Below are 16,661 nucleotides of genomic sequence, written 5' to 3'. Positions count from 1 at the left end.
CGTCGACACGTCGCTAGAGACCCCTGCCGGGACACCCAGGTTCACCCGTCAGAGGCGAGAGGGCTTGCCTTACTCCGTGAACTTCAGTGGCGGCATCATCTTGGATGATGAAGGCAAGAAGGTGATTTTGCGCATGCACGGTCTTTGCTCTCAGGTGTTTAGACACTACATACTAAACACCTGGAGTGAAGTACCGAATGATTTAAAAGACAGAGTCATTAGCATGCTTCATGACGAGTTTCCCGTTTCAACACGGGATGATGGCTTCAATGAAGACGTGATGAAGGTTTGAATGCGCGAATACTACAAGCACAAGCGTTCCGAAGTACAGAAAGCAATCAAGCATGGGTGGAAAAGACCAGATTGGCTGGCCAAAGAAGATTGGAAGAATGCGAAGAAAGCAGCGCGCGAGAATCCTGACAAGTGGAAGCAACAAAAGCCAGAGCATGAGTAGAGGCAGGGAGCTCGCACCACTTGGGGAGCGGCGGGTGGGCATCATTTGAGGCCGATTTTGTAAGTGTTTTCGCATTGTCTCTATGTTTGATAGTTTAAGGTTTATGGGTTTTTAAATTCTAATATAATGGATTCTTTGTATGTTTTGACAGTGGTCGATGACAGGACGTGATCCCACACCGTACGAGCATGAGTATGCAGGCAGGAAGGCCTTAAATTCCCTTATGGACATTCTGAGTTCTCGCGGCGGCATGGTTAGTATTAGGTTATTCTTTTCTATTTGTTGTATTGTTTTATAAACGTCGCTATATGTTTATACTTACAAAAAGCTGTCTTATTGTTTTTTTTTGCAGAATCCAATGGATACGCCGCTTGGATGCAATGAGACGTTTGATTAGACGACATCAGTTTAGCCATAGCTAGATAGCATTAGTTTCTTTTTGTCATAGCTTATGTATCATGAGACGACTTTTATACGTCTTTTTGAAAACCATGTATATTTTTAAAATAATGACAATGGTTTGTTACTATTACATTTGCAAAGTTTAACAATCAAGTGATTTTGCCTATGTATACAATTGTCATTGATTTACTTTCATCAATCACGCTTGTCAATTTTGTATCTTTATTTTGCAAACAATACTTACTATGGATGATGGAGTTAATGGTTATATTGTCTTGTGGGTGATTATTTTGGGTCTATATCTACCTTTGCACTTTTTTTCAAAGGTCAATCAATCAGGGCACCAATTTTTTTTCCTCTCGGGCGTTGCTATGAACGTCGCTATATAAGGCTCTGCAGCGTCGCTATAGATGGCTCTACAACGTCGCTATAATCGTCGCTATATAGCGACAATTATAGCGACGCTTATAAAGACTGTTATAGCGACGTTCATGTATCAATGCTTTTAGCGACGCCGGGGGTTATTAAAATCCAGTGTATTTTCGTCACTAAAAGCGTCACAAGAGCACACAACCTCTTGTAGTGGAGCACCTTGGTAATTAGTAAAAACCCATGGATTAAGATCCATAAGGGAGGCATTAGGGTGTTGTCAACATGGGTAGAGGGCAATAAGGGGAGTGCCTACGCTAGTGATATAGCTAACTGACATATCAAATAGGAGATGGGGTGTCCCACTAGTTGTGCCAACTTGTGGGAATCGGCTAGTCTTCTCGAAAAAAATAAGGTAGGGTGACATCTAGATGGATCGCAGGCAAAGATCTGCCCTCAAATTGATTTGGTCGGTCATTGTGGATATAGAACATGCACGATAAAAGCAGGAAACACTTCAAGATTAGGCATCAAAGGTAAGTGGGCCCGGTGCCCGATGTGGGCACAAGTGAGGTTGTCCAATTGAGAAATTAGATGGATCAAGAAAAACATTTTATAGGGTTTCCATACAACGATTTTGTAAATTGACCAAAATATTTTAACATTGCATTCTCACACAACCTATTGAGAGGAAAAGATATATAAGATCCGATTATGGGATGATGGAAATGCCTTCACAATTCAAATTATGCAAAGTGCCTGCAACAACTGAGTAGACTGGATTGATGCCAATGCAAAATTGGGTGTCCCCTCTTCATACTAACTTAGCCCCCGCCTTTTGAATTTCCAGCTAAAAACATGGCATAGCTTTTGAAAGTTTACTCTGGCCAAAACCATCCAATTTTCCTTATAGAAATTAACTTTGTAAACAACATCTACTAACAACCAATGAAACCACGAGTGAGCTAGACAATACGGTGGTACCCTTGTATAACCATGATACTTGCCATACTGTCTCAATGTATTTACGATGTTTCTTTTTATAAAAATAATTTACATAAAAATTTAATTAAAACATGTTTCTCTATCGTATGTCTTTTTTCACCTATATGGTGACTAAAATAATATCAGTGTGTTTAAATAATTCTAAATAGCACATCGCTTCTCAAAAAGGCCAAAAATAACGAAAAGCCAAAAAAAGTGTGAAAAGCAAAAAAAAAAGTGTGAAAAGCAAAAAAAAAAAGCAAATTTTTAAAAATGAACCACAGCTTCATCTAGCCTATCCGAGCTAAAACAAACTTGTTTTTCACCAAAAAGCATCGAAAAGCACTCAAAAAGCAATTTTTTACAAAATTGAATCCTAGCTTCCCCAAAACTCGTAGATTAAGGTGGCCTTGTTTGCACCAAAAATCACAAAAAGCACAAAAAATCTAAAAAAAACAAAATTTTCCAAAATGGAACCAAACGTTTATTTGACTTACTAAAACATGGAAACAACCTTGCTTTCCACTTTAAAACCTCTTAACATTGCACAACAAGCGTTCTAAACCAAAATTAACGCATCCAATTTTCTTATTTTTAAAAGAGATCCAAAAATTGGAGATCATACACGGTTGATATCTGAAGCTATTTTGAAAACTTAAGAATTGAACTGAATTACTACTAGAGAAAAGACACAAGTAACAGGGATTGTAGAAAGACGTTAGGCGCAAATGCATATATGTTTGCATGGGGCAACATGTATTTTGGACCCCAAATTTTAACTACATAGTCAGGGCTCTAGCAAAGAGGTAATGGGAGACTTCAAATATGTATGGGACCAATTACTGCCAACCGACAAGTGTAGAGAGGCTTTCCACGAATATGTTGTTATGCTACTAGAGAAGATAACTTCTGAGATCCATGTCACATTGAAGCAATCAAGAAGCACTCATCTCCAATGTGGTGGAAAGAATATGGGGTAGACAAAGTGAAACTCCAACATGTGGCCACTCGAGTGCGGCCTCTAGTGGCAGTTGTGAACACAACTGATCTGCCTATGATTTCATTCACTCCAAGCATAGAAATCATCTTTCTCTTGAGCATGCCAAAGATGTCGTGTATGTTTTTTGCAACATGCCTTTAATTCATGCCCCATCATCAATTAAAGGCAACACATGAACACTTCCAGCCACCACAGGCCCACGATAGCCTTGCTTCATAATGAGTGAGTAATGAAGAAATGGATTGGAAAGTGGCATCAGAGACTTTTGACCAAGATGATATTGATGATCTAGTGCTTGTGATGGATAGGTGTCAAGAGTGACATACCCTAAACTTTGTAATGGCATGCTCTTACTTTTTAGTTATAAATGTTGAGCACTCTTTGACTTGTTGAATCTTCAATTTAATTAGTGCACACATATACAAATTGATAGAACAAAAATCAAAGTCTGATAGAGCATTGCGGCATCAAAGAAAATGCACAAGATAAAGGAGAAGACAGAGAGGTTGAAGGTGATTATTGTGACTTTCCCTCTATTGGGTTAAACTCACCTCATTCTCCAAGCACACCATTTGTACTTGTAGGAAGCCCATACTTGCATGGTGTGATTTGCTGTCAAATTCACTCTTCGTCTAGATATCTTGTACAAAAACCTGTTGTATGAAGTACATTACAATTTGATTGTTGTTTGGCATTATGCACTCTTTTAGGATGAAGCACACCAACAACCACCTTGCCAAACTCTTATATTGTAGGTCTGAAAGCTTCAATGATGTGTTGTGCTTAGCATGTCCAAACACTTTGAAAAGAGTTCTCTTGGCCCACCATGATAGTTAAAGCTCACCACGTTGCCAGTAGTCAAGAGGCTCACTCTAGGGCCCTCTAGGATCCATGTCTTGTCTGAAAAGTAGGAGAGTCCCTTCATGCTAAACCTTTAGGACTCCTCTGATAGGATGCCTTATTATTCATCGTAATCAATCTCACTGCCAACATTTGGGATCTGGCTTATGACCATTTCCTATAAAAGAAAACAATATTAAATCACTTTCAAAGTTTAAAGACAAACAAAATGATCTACACCATTAACTTGAAGTACGATATCCACTAGTACCAAAGAGATGGCAGACAAACATCGTTAATGCTCAACACAAAAAATTTAAATCATTTAAAGATGCACATAAAAATTCATCAATGATTTTTGAGGGTTACAAAAATGGGGCTAGAAAAATGTGATTTGTGCTATCAATCATCAAATGGCCATAACCATGCTGTGGGTAATCCATGGCCTATAAGCTTTAAGCGCTCAAGCCTTCCAAGAGATCGTGTGCATCTCAGGGATCCTTTATAGTTGAAAACAAGGCCAACTCCAACCGTTTCTTGTACTTAGACACCCACTGGCAATAATTGATGTCTTCATTCTCAAGTAGATACTTCAGAAACTCCAACATATATTTCACCGATGTAATGTATCTTGTGATTTGGTGAAAAGTGGTGGGTTTGTAGATATTCACTCAAGTGCATTTGACTAGTATCCCTTTGTCCAGTCCTCAAATGTGCATGACAACATGTTTGGCAAAGCAAGAAACCTCTAGAGGGTAGCTTCCCCCCAGTCATACAAGCCCACATAGATACCATGCCATCCAAAGTGAAGCATGATGGTACTTCTATGGATGTCATTATGTGTGTAGTTTTGTGCATGCAAAAACGTGATGGTGTGCAGAAATCCATGGATGATGCTCCACATGTTGGCTTGAATCTGATTAGTGCTATCTTCGACATCTTGAATGACCTTGTTGTATTGGAGATTCTTTCCCTCCTTGCTGCATCTCTCTAACCAGCCATCAAGGGTGCCTCTATTCCAAAAGAAAAATATCAAAATCGGTGGTCGTGAAGGGTGGGAAGCAATCCCTACAGGTGAAATGATGCTTGCATGTGTGACATGCACAATATTGTCCTCACGGTAGGTCTTAAGTTTAGTAACAATAATAGATTGTCCTTGGGACACCTTTGCTACATAGACGTCATCTTTAAATCCATCTTCAAGCACTATGAATTTCACGCTTTTGTGACTTTGCCGACCATGGTGTATGGAGTACCAATATCAAATATGTGACATTCACCAAGTCATAAATGTAAGATAAAGTGAGCAATTTATGACTATAAAATATTACTCACTAACATGATGACAACTTACAATTTACAAGCAGTACAATGTGCCATATAACAATGCAATTAAGCAAATTGAAATGCCATCAAGAATATACAACATGGTCAAGCACTTACCTTAAACAAAAATAAACATAGGCAATAAAACAATGATATTGTATATGGAATCTTGCTCATTGTAAGTACCTAAGTCACTACCAAGATTAAATGCATAGGTTTTTAACCCCATAGTAAGAGTAAGGGAGTAACTGTGGATCTAACATCGATAAAAATTACATTGAAAACTAGTCACTATGGGCATAAACCAAGCAAACACAAGTAGTAAAAAATTCCCTCTTTGTAAGAAATAAAGCTATGTCGAGGATTAGAACAATGAGAGGAGGGGGGACCTGAGAACAAAACCTTCACCAAGATGCAAACCAAGGAAATCTACTACAAACTCATATTCAAAGCAGACTTCTTCTCCCCACTCAGTAAATAGTGGCAAAAGCACTAGCTAGAATCTAGATGGGTGTTGTAGCAAGTAATATATCGGCAATTGCCCCTAGTGATGAAGATCTTCCTATGGAAAGTGATTTGGGGGGGGGGGGTCAAGTTATTAACCCAAGAGATAGGCTTGGATAGATGCTCAAGGTACAAAGTGGCCAGTGAGGATCCCCTCCACATGGTCCAAAACTGTTCTACTATGAGAGGCCCAACGTGTCGATGGATACAGAAGACTTGGAAGATCCCGTTCTTTAAGAATGACCTACTCTTGGAAGGCAAGTTGTGGAATCTACACACAAATTGTCTACTTCTGCTACTTCTAACAAACGTGGAAGGCTAGGAACCAATGGGTCTTTGAAAAAGGCCACTTAATGACCATTTCAAAGAGATTACTCAAGAAAGCAAGAAGCGATCATCGCTTTCGGAAAACATAAGAACTTTGAAGACTGAAGTCAAGAAATGTTTGTCCTCACGAGTTTGGCTCACACCACACTTGAGAGTAACATTTTGGTGGCTGCTCCCATTAGCCGCCGAAATGTTACTCTCTAAGTAGCTCTCGTATTTTAGGGATAATGTTGCCCCATTTAGTGTATCTAGTCCCTCAAGGCACCCATCGTGCTTGAGGATACCTGTACATTCTTTTCTAAGTTAATACAACATACTCGCTGCTACTCACTCTCCCTTTATTATAATCATTCCTGTCAGAGATTCCTTATGATTCCTTTCATTACATTTCAAGGTTATCATAGGTCTATTACCCTTGCCTCATAAAAAGGATTAGAAGGGAACTCGAACTCACGCAGATGCCGCATTAACTCCGTTCGCTCAGACCTAACCACTCGGGCAACAGTCGACACCTATTCTAGGAAATTGTATTTTCTTTTACAAAAAATATTATGACCGCAGCACAGCCTTCCGCTTCGCCCACCGCCTTGCCATGGACTCCAAGAGATGATGCCCTAGACAAGAAGCTCCTCAAGCACTTTCTGGAGCTCTCTCTCTCTCTCTCTCTCTCTCTCTCTCTCTCTCTCTCTCTCTCTCTCCGCACGACTGAAATCGCCTCCTCAGGAGCATCTATCTTGATTCGCCTCTTCTTTTCTTTTTCAAAGATTGTATCACGTACTTGTGAGTATGGCAAAAAAAGGATTTATCAACGGTCTACATTTGCTCCGGAGAGGGTTCATGCTTCCCTAAGGCCTTACCTACGCCAAAAAACTCTCCTAATGTGTGTGTGTGTGTGTGTGTGTGTGTGAGAGAGAGAGAGAGAGAGAGAGAGAGAGAGAGAGAGAGAGAGAGAGAGAGAGAGAGAGCAGAAGAAGAAGAAGAAGAAGAGAATTTTAGTGTCGCAGGAAACCATCCCAAGAGACCGTCAAGGTTCAGGGTCAGGGGGCAGGCAATCTGAGCTGTTCATCTACTCCATATGACTAACAGTAATTTTATGAACAACCGTTAGATCTGCGACAAGTCAGCATGTGTAATAAAAAATATCACTTCATTTAGCTTTGCCATCCACAACACAACACATCAGCATCTGTAATTAAACCACAATCTGACACATCAACACTCAGAAAAAATGATGACACATAAATTTTCTCACTAATTACTGTGCAGTCAGAACTCAGTGTGTCACTAAAACTGTCTCAATCTGATCAAACTTCACTCAGAAGCTGACTGTCACAAGCTCAGTGTGTCACAAGCTCGGTGAAGCTGACTGTCACAAAATAAAAGCCTACCAAAACATCTCAGCATTCCCATTAGCGTGTCGGAGGGAAACAACTCACCACGCTTCTTGCAAACAACTTAGAAAAACTTGCTAAGCAGATCGTTCAAAGTATGTAAATGTAGCTTCTCCAACGCTATGCTAGAATCTATCCCAGAGAATTCCCTCCATGCATCAAATTTCTTCCGTGCCCAATTATTCTTCTGCTTGGTTGAGTTCTCTCCCAGATTTAGCATCTCCTCCTCCAATGCAACAGCAACATCAAGAAACCCGCTTGCATTGCAACCCATTTCCCCATGCTGTATATGATCAACACCGCCTGTAACTTGGTGTATGGTAGATTTTTGCGAATGCACACCTGCAACTTCAACAACACCACCACCTGGATGTTCAAAATCGGCACAGGTCCTGATCGCTTTCCCATTATAATCTCGAAAGCATACAGTCGTTGTGCTTCTTGGCGTAGCTAAATCCATATCAACAGGCAGGAGAGAAAACGAAGGAATGGAGCCTGCATCACCTAGTATGTCTGGCGGAGTCGACTTGTGAGCCCTCTCGACCATCTTCTTGCCTCGCCTGGATCCCATACGAGCGCAAACAGAAATTTCATACCTCTGCTTCAAGCTAGTGCACGACACACAGGTAGCGCGTAAACCAACCTCGCACCCTAAGTTCACGACTTTCACATTTGGCCCCCTTCCCCTGGACCTTGACGGCCGGGAATGGTCACTAAATGACCATTCCCATAATGTTGACTCCCACATGGCTCCCGGCCTCCGCCGGTCACCACGTGGTCGTCAACATTATGGGGAATGGTCACTAAATGACCATTCCCTACCCCTTAAAGATCTATCCGAGAGAGAGAGAGAGAGAGAGAGAGAGAGAGAGTCTTGAGTGGGCACATGTGTCATGCAGCGATGCATAGGCGTTCGGCAAGAAGACAAAATAGTGGTGGGAATCGGGATCCCTCTGCTCCACAGAGAGAGAGAGAGAGAGAGAGAGAGAGAGGCGACTTGGAAGGTGCCAAGTCATAAGGTAAGTGGGCCTTATCTAAATTGAGCGACGTCAAGTGTCATGCAGAATAGAAAAGCAGAAAAGCAGGCGGCCGAGTCGATCAACAACAACCCACCAAAACATCCTTGTCCTCGCTGTTGAGCTTGTGCTGGTGCTTGCCAGCGCCTTTTCTTTCCGCTCTTGTCCATGGAAAGCCACTTCTCAAAATGTTGCGCTACAGTGTAAAGCATGCGTTGTACCTACTGCATCGCCTTTGGGGGGGAGAGAGAGGTTTGCGAGTTGCCAGGTTGTAGCTGCACGTGAAAATAAGGCCCCCCCCCCAAAACCCAACTGTCCATAGTCCATTTCACGAGCCACCAGCTAGAGCCCACCTCTGCCACAAGTCAACCATTTCTGCTCTCTTTTGGCACATGCCCGTTTTCCTTGGAAATTGGCAAATTGGCTCCATATCAACCTCATTGTTGACGTCGTGCTCATGGCACCTCACTTTGCCATACCACAAGAAGTTTTGGACAAATTTTCACAATAATTCCCACATTGTGACTTACTCCAACATCATGAGCTTCTGTGAGGGAGGCACTCCATACCTAGCTAGGTACGATTGGGGGCAGGGGACTGCCGGCCTGGTGGGGGGGCCGGTGGTCCTTTGCCCCCAATTGTACCTAGCTAGGTATGCGGTGCCTCTCGAGAAGAAGCTCATCATGATGTTATGCATTGTATGAAAAACACAGAAAAAGACTCCGTTTTCCTACATGAGAAAATTTCTACATCTTCTTGTGAAAGCCCTTTGGTAAAACTCAAGCTATATTTATTCACCATTTAACCACCACTTACAAATTTTTTTTGGGCCTTCAGGATCCACCATAGAGGCCCTAGCGTTAGGCAAACGCTGTATAAACCTTGTAGGGCACACTCCTTTACTAGCCTTAATTCAAAGTATACCATGACTCAACTATATTGGAAAATACATTAGGCTCAGCTTGTTATATAATTAGTAGTAGACCATGTCCATTTAGATTCACAAATACATTCCGATATATTACAAATGTTGAGGAGAAGGTTAGAGTGAAGACTCACATTCCTAAAATATAAAGAGCTCTGGTCAGGTCTTCTTAGGGAAGAGATAGAAGACAAGGTGCATGTCAAGGAAGGTGCTTATGGTGATGTAAACCAGAAGCAAGGTTAGAGGAGCAAGCACATGACTGGCAAAGGTGAAATAGAGATGAACAAGGACAAACTTGAGGTAGGAAAATGAAAAAAGGACACATAATGAGAGAGAATAAATAAATAAATCGACGAGTTGGAATATATTTGATGAATAGCTGAGGGGATCATGTAGCATAGGATGAATTTGAATATTGATGAATATTATTCCTTCAACTGTATAAAATGAGGTGACAATGTACATTAGGTGCATCATCACATGAGCAGTCATGAAAGGGTGGAAGCATGAGCCGATGGACAAAAAAGCTATGTCTCGGACACAGCTATTTGGGGAATGTAAAAGCTCTCTGGGAAACTTGTCAAGCTGCATATTTTTAGATTTGTAAAATGGTGCATGACAGTTAGGAAGCCAAAAGATGTGACTGGATAAGTATTAGAGTCCTTTATTTCAAAATATTTTTTATGGTTATGAAGAGAGATATCTAGTAACTATTGTAAAACAACTTTATAAAAGTGTACCACCCACTCAGGCTCCACTCAAAAACTATATCTAAATTTGCATGCTTTTGAAGCTTAGTTTTCTAGAAGCTAGCTCGATCATACTGCACATCAACTTGGACAAAAAGAAATGTACTATTGCTTATGATGGGGTAGTAAGGTTAATAATTTCCTTTATGTAATTAGTGTTCCCACCATCACAAAGAACTTGGTTTTTAGTGGAACAGGGTTGACATGCTAGGTTTTGTTGTGATGGATTGACTATTTACGAGAGAGTACAAGTTGTCATTAGATATGTATTTTGGTAAGGGCCGGCCAAATGAATTTTGTATTCAAAGCTATTTTTCTAGCATTCCAAAATGATTTAAGGAAGTTACTAGTGTTGAAGCTTGAAACATGAGTTTTCCTCTCAAGGCTACAGAGAAGGATACACCATAATACTTTAAACCTGAGTTTGAATGTAATGGAATGCTCTTGCAAGACTTTGGTGAAGCTACAGGTTCTAGTTGGAACATTTAGAAGCTGGTACAGATGTGTCTATGCTATCAATAAATGATCTAGACAAAAATTCCCCCCTTCTCTCGCTAGGCTAGAGAGATAAAATATATATATTCTTCGTGAACTCGGCTTATAGAAATCATATGGCAGTCATACTTATTGGACTTTGGAACAATCATAAGCCACTAAAAAATTTACTTTAAAGGTGTCAATGGATTTTTTTGGGGAACAAAAGGCAATAAAAATGGCCTTGAAAAGGTGTTTTTAGTTCTCAAGAGGCTTGTGTAACAAGGGAGTATGGGAGAGAGAGAGAGCGTTAAGAACCCTCCATTTATGATAAGAAACCCTTTAGATTTAAGGATTGGGCATTTTGTTTTGGGTTTAAAATGACCTAAAAATGGAACCAAGCATAATGTGACCTCAAGAGTGTATGAGAACTACACGTAACTACCTACATGTGACATGAGGCTAAGGATGGGAGCTTAACACTAAAAGTGACTCTCCATCACTAAAAGGATAGACCATAGAAACTAAAAAATGGGATATTTTGGATCATGACACAATAGGGAGAAGAGTGCATGCAGTTATTACTAGTAGTGGAAGCCTTAGAAGCACCATTTGCTATTCTAAGAGTGAATGTGTAACACCAAGGTACACTGTAGAAGCCATGGTATGCTTATTCTTCTCTTGAAGCACTCTCTAAGGTCTATGTTTCACTCTCTACAATTCTTCTTGCTATGCATTTGCAATCTAAGTTCCATTATACGTCAAACGTGAAATGTATTATACACGTTCAATGGGCATATAATACATTTTCCATAATAAAACATCTATATTATACGTAGACACGTCATTGAAATTCGTCTACCAAATTTTTTCTCTGTACTTTTATCAAATTTTTTTCAACCGAAGCAAAATTTCAATCGAATGCTTTTTGGTATGTAGGACGCCATTGGATGCTTTCCTAACCATTTTTAAACAAAAAATATCATTTGAGTTTTGAAAAGTAATTCTCATTCTCTCTCTCTCTCTCTCTCTCTCTCTCTCTCTCTCTTCCCCTTGGATGACAGACATATGGACAAGGCTTGGTGGAAACCCCCCCCTTAGAACACACCCCTCTCAAAACATAACTCAACCTACAAAAAAAGGGGCCTTGTAAGAAAACACCTCCTACAAAGAAAGTGGGTGGAAAGAGAAGAGTGGCAACCTCATTAAAAGGGGAATCTATAACTAACCACCCCTACTCCCCTCACCTAAAATACAATAAAAAAAGATCTCCCACTCCTCCCCCTGTCTTCGCACGATTAAGTTTATTTGGAGGGAACCAAGACCTTGGAGAAACCTATATAAGGACAAGACTCTCAAAAAGATCATTGCAAGAGGATCTCATACTATCTCACCAAGTGTTGTACTTCCTGCAACTCTCCAAGCCTACACCATGGACCCTCTCAACCAGGTGTTGTCTCATGCATGATTTATTAGAGTGACATCAATAACATGTAGGAGTCTCTTACGACACTTGCCTTCCACCTTATGAACTAACTTTTTCTTGTTTTTTTTTTGGGTGATGGTGGCAGGTAACAGGACTCTCCTCTCTCTAATGCATTGCATGAAGGACACCCATCAACAATAAAATCAAAACCATTGTAAAATTTCTCCAAGTTGCTCTAAAATAGGCTCACTTTGCCTATGGATGTAGATTTTTTAATTAAATGTCTGCTTCTATGGGCATACATGTGTGATACATTCATTTCTACTCCCCTAAATTTTCAAGAAATTTTGAATTGTTCCATTTAATACTCTCTCTCTCTCTCTCTCTCAGTTAAAAGATTAGAAAAATAAAAGATTTACCAAAAAATAATAATTTAGGTTATATATAATATTTATTAATTAATTGTGCATTTAAATTTTGCAATTAATTATAAGTTATAATAAAATGTACACTTTTGTTTTTAAATTTTAATTCATTTTCTTTTAATAATTTTAAAAATTAGCAAGGTCACTCTTCTTGTGTTTGAGTTTTTCTCACACTTAAAGAGGAGAAGTTTTGGATTTTAAGGCGTCTCTTGGAGCATATATTCAAAATTGAAGATGAATACATATTATAAAGAGATTCTTTGTCTTTGTGCTAAAGTAAACATGTTTACTCGCACTTGAGACAATCATTTGTTTAGCTTTTATTTTGAATATTATTGCTTATTTATCACTAATAAGTATATCTTTGCACATGAACAATATATATATATATATATATATACACACAATGGTAAATTAAATTTTTTGTTTTAGATTTCACTTCTATTAAACAATAGGCAAGGGTAATACTTTTAATGTAAAGATTGTAGGTTAGAAATTCTACTCAAAAGACTAAAAAGTTAATCAAGTATGTACTTGAACTTGATATAAATCAAAGTTTATGATTTTTATTTAAAGGTTTTAGAGTATAGGATTAGCTTATGTTTAATCTTCATATTATGGAATCATTCATTTATGTTGTGCTCCGTTTTATCTCACACTTTAGAATGATTGTAGAATTAGGAATTTCTTTGAGGCCTTGTGTTAGAGTGAAGTACTCACACATGGCATAAGTTTGTTGATCAAGATTTTAATTGAAGTTTCTTGGTCGTACTTGATGTTTATCCTATAAGGCTAGAAGTGCTTCAATTACAACAATGCTCCAACAATGCTATCACCTTGTTGTGTTAGAGTATTTGCTTACACTTCCAGGAAGATATGCAATGATCAATACAGATTGTTTTTACAAATGTGACTTGTAAAAAAGTTTGAGAATATAACAATAATCTAAAATTGATCGTTTGTTTACCATCATGTTGTGTTGGAGCATAATGCACACACCTCAAGATGGCCTACTATGACGAAGTATTGTTTAGGGCATGATTCTTATCATTTGTAAGTGTATCAATTGTGTGACAATCATTCAAAGACCTAGACACTGAATTATACTCTCTTTTTGAAATGTGCTTATGATGAAAGATGTAGAATATAATCGACAACTTATTATCAATAGTTCAACATATTCAATAAATTTTTTTTCCAAGTGTGCGTTTGATAGAATAATTACCTTACAATTGTCTATTTTTTATAGATCACTTTTGTGCATTATGGTTTGTTGTCATGAGTGGATGTATGTGCATGAAACAACACCAAGATGAAATGCATCTTTCTTGAAGCGCAAGTCTCGTCACCACGTGTTAAGTAGTAACACTACTAGGATCAAAGAGCATTTGTTCAAAGTGCCAGGAAATGTTGGGCCTTGTGGTTTACCTCCACGAGACATCTATGACAAATTTCTTGATTATGCACAAAAGGCCAAGGCTATACTTGAGAGTAAAATTAAAGGGTCATGTAAAAGCGGCCATACTCTGGGATGAACACATCCAATAGATGAAGAAGGACTTGTTGCAAATGAGGAAAGGGAGCTAATATGAAGTCAAAATAGAATGCAAAATTTTCATAATCTTTGTTGTCAAAGTGAAGTGCATGGTAAAACATCCTTTGAAGCATTTGATTTGAAGAGAAGTTGTATCGATGGTATTGAAAAAGGGATACATACTAATCAGACTCTTCATCAAGATTTTGATGAAGAGTTTGATGAACAAGCTTTTGATGAACAATGGTTATATGCAGTGCATTTAAAGTGGACACAAGCATTTCTCGCATGCGGCATTCCATTTAAAGTAGTGCAGAGCTCTATCTTCAAAGATGAATTGATGAGCACTGCAAACAAGGGATTTGTGATGTTGGATTATAATAAAATACTCAGAGTATGCTGACAAAGTAAAAGATGAGGTAGAAAGTACGCTCAAATGTGCAATGTTGGAATACGTTCCTACCTTTGGCTATAATATAGCCTTTGATGGGTGTACCAATTGTCAAAAGAAGCCTTTGATCAATGTGATGCTAACTTATCCCCGGAAGTTTTGTTAGTTCTCTTTGTTACAAAGATATATGAGTGTGCCATATCAAAAGCTGAAGAGCCAAGGAATGTAACAACCATCGTGTTAGACCAAGGGCTAGGGCCAAGATTTAGCAAGTTATTAGCCCCTATATGGTGAGGCTGGGTGGAGAGTTGCATGTGCAGTTACTCAATGTCTCATATTGGTGTTGGAGCTCAAGGGCGAGGGCAATCGGGGGGGGGGAGGCATGGAGATCTTGCATGGCTCTTCTCTCTCGTCTCTCTCGTCTCTCTCTCTCTCTCTCTCTCTCTCTCTCTCTCTCTCTCTCTCTCTCTCGTGAAGTTTCATGGCAGGCTGACATAAAGCAAATACGGCCGAGTAAGCACCCTTAGATGGAGGAAGGAGGTGGCCAATGGCTGCAAGAAATGGCAAATTCTCTCTCTTGTTTGTTTCCGCTTTCCGTGCCACGTTGAGACTTTTTTGACACATGAGAAGCCCTTGGGTCGGCCTCCAATGAGGGCTTTCTTCCTCTGCACAACCTGGAAAACTGGTGACCCACCATCACCCAATTAAACTAGAGTTTACACTGTGTGTTAAATTGGGTGCCCAAGAGTGTCCAAGGATGCCTAAGGGGTAACCCTTAGGGCACCCTCCCATGGCAAGGGACAAGCCCACAACAAGGCAATCACATCCATACCGTCGGCATGCAAGGCATGAGCTATGGCAGGACCTAGGGTGCTCAAGGTCCTTAGCAAGTAACAAAAGAAACAAGGAAGCCATGCAAAGGTTAGGGATGTCCGCGGAGTGGGTGCCTTTCCAAGTATCTAAATTTTGAGCCGCATACAAGGTTGAAGCCACCAAAGAGCAGGGAAATGAAGGAAAGTGCACCAAAGGGCAAACCGGCAGTGGCTTGAGGTAAAGCAATGTGGCTATGTGACTGACACGGCAAGTCAAATTATAGACTTCCTAAGGTATGCCATTGATGTTTACCTTTGTTGAGAATGTGTTTGATGAATATGGCATCATGCACGATCTTGCAAGTGGGGCGGCATGCTACCGCAAGAGAGAGCTACTCCAAAGGTAAGGTGCACTATGGAGTTTTCCCTTGATCACGTAAGTTGTGGAATGGCTATGAGACACACTCAACATGGGAAATATATCATGCAAAGGCAAGGCCTCATAGGTTGCAAGTCATCCAATTGTAGTAAGGCAAGTTAAGGCAGCAAAGGTACTCAGCATGGCCAACCACGTGTTACAGATTGAGAAGCCGTCTCTCTATTTTCATGTTCTCAATTTGCATTTTTGATACGACATGGTTTCGAGGCAAAGTTTTCTCAAAGACAAATCTATATGGGAAAGGAAAACAATAATCAAGCGAAGCAGATACGAGATACATAACTTGCAAGTATTTTTCTACTTCTCAATAAGATGTATAAGTAGACAAGGTCAATTATTTGTGAATGATTGACAAGGTCGACTTTATTTTTCTATGACATCTGTATGTGAGCACAAGAACTCCATGATTACTTATGTGAAGAAAGGCTTCAATTTCGGCATCTGGCATCAAGGTTTTCAACATTTGGAATATGCTATTAGCACACAAGTTGCCAATGTATCTGCAGATTATTACATGCCAAGAGGGTGCATATGGTACATATGATAGTTCACTCGAGCAGTAGATATGGCTATGAGCTAAATTCCAGCGAGATTTTTACTTCTAAATTTCTAGACAACTCGCCACACAAGTGGGCATCAAGGTTAAAAATTTCAAGTTCTTCTTGTTTTTTTGTACTTTAACCTTTATTTTGCAGAAGATTTCTTGCTATGCAAAGAAAAGTGCTTTGATAGTTTTCTCACAAAGCAAGGCTTCTCACCTATGTCATGGTACTACCCATTAACTTGGGATCAAGGGCAAGGCACAAAGGTTTTGGAATTTGGCAATGTAGGGACATAAGCTCACATTTTACGTAGAACAACGTCGAATTGTGA

General features: G+C 39.6%; 1 protein-coding gene across 1 annotated transcript; it reads right to left on the bottom strand.

The window, feature by feature from the left end:
* Positions 1-3,706: 3,706 nt before the first annotated feature.
* LOC147465000 (uncharacterized) lies at positions 3,707-8,546 on the bottom strand. The gene is made up of 3 exons (XM_086510698.1): positions 7,717-8,546; positions 7,643-7,649; positions 3,707-4,227 (listed from the first exon to the last, which is right to left on the bottom strand). The coding sequence occupies exons 1-3, from the start codon at positions 8,343-8,345 to the stop codon at positions 4,171-4,173; spliced, it is 693 nt and encodes a 230-aa protein (XP_086366824.1). The 5' UTR covers positions 8,346-8,546; the 3' UTR covers positions 3,707-4,170.
* Between the last annotated feature and the right edge of the window lie 8,115 nt (positions 8,547-16,661).

Source organism: Adiantum capillus-veneris, chromosome 1, assembly GCF_014529385.1.
Source record: "Adiantum capillus-veneris isolate H3 chromosome 1, ASM1452938v2, whole genome shotgun sequence".
Lineage (NCBI taxonomy): Eukaryota > Viridiplantae > Streptophyta > Polypodiopsida > Polypodiales > Pteridaceae > Adiantum > Adiantum capillus-veneris.
Note: the sequence above shows the minus strand (reverse complement) of the source record. Positions and strands in the feature narration are given on the sequence as shown.

Excerpts from the sequence above, each read along its gene's own strand:
- LOC147465000 (XM_086510698.1), bottom strand. The coding sequence starts at position 8,345 with ATGTGGGAGTCAACATTATGGGAATGGTCATTTAGTGACCATTCCCGG.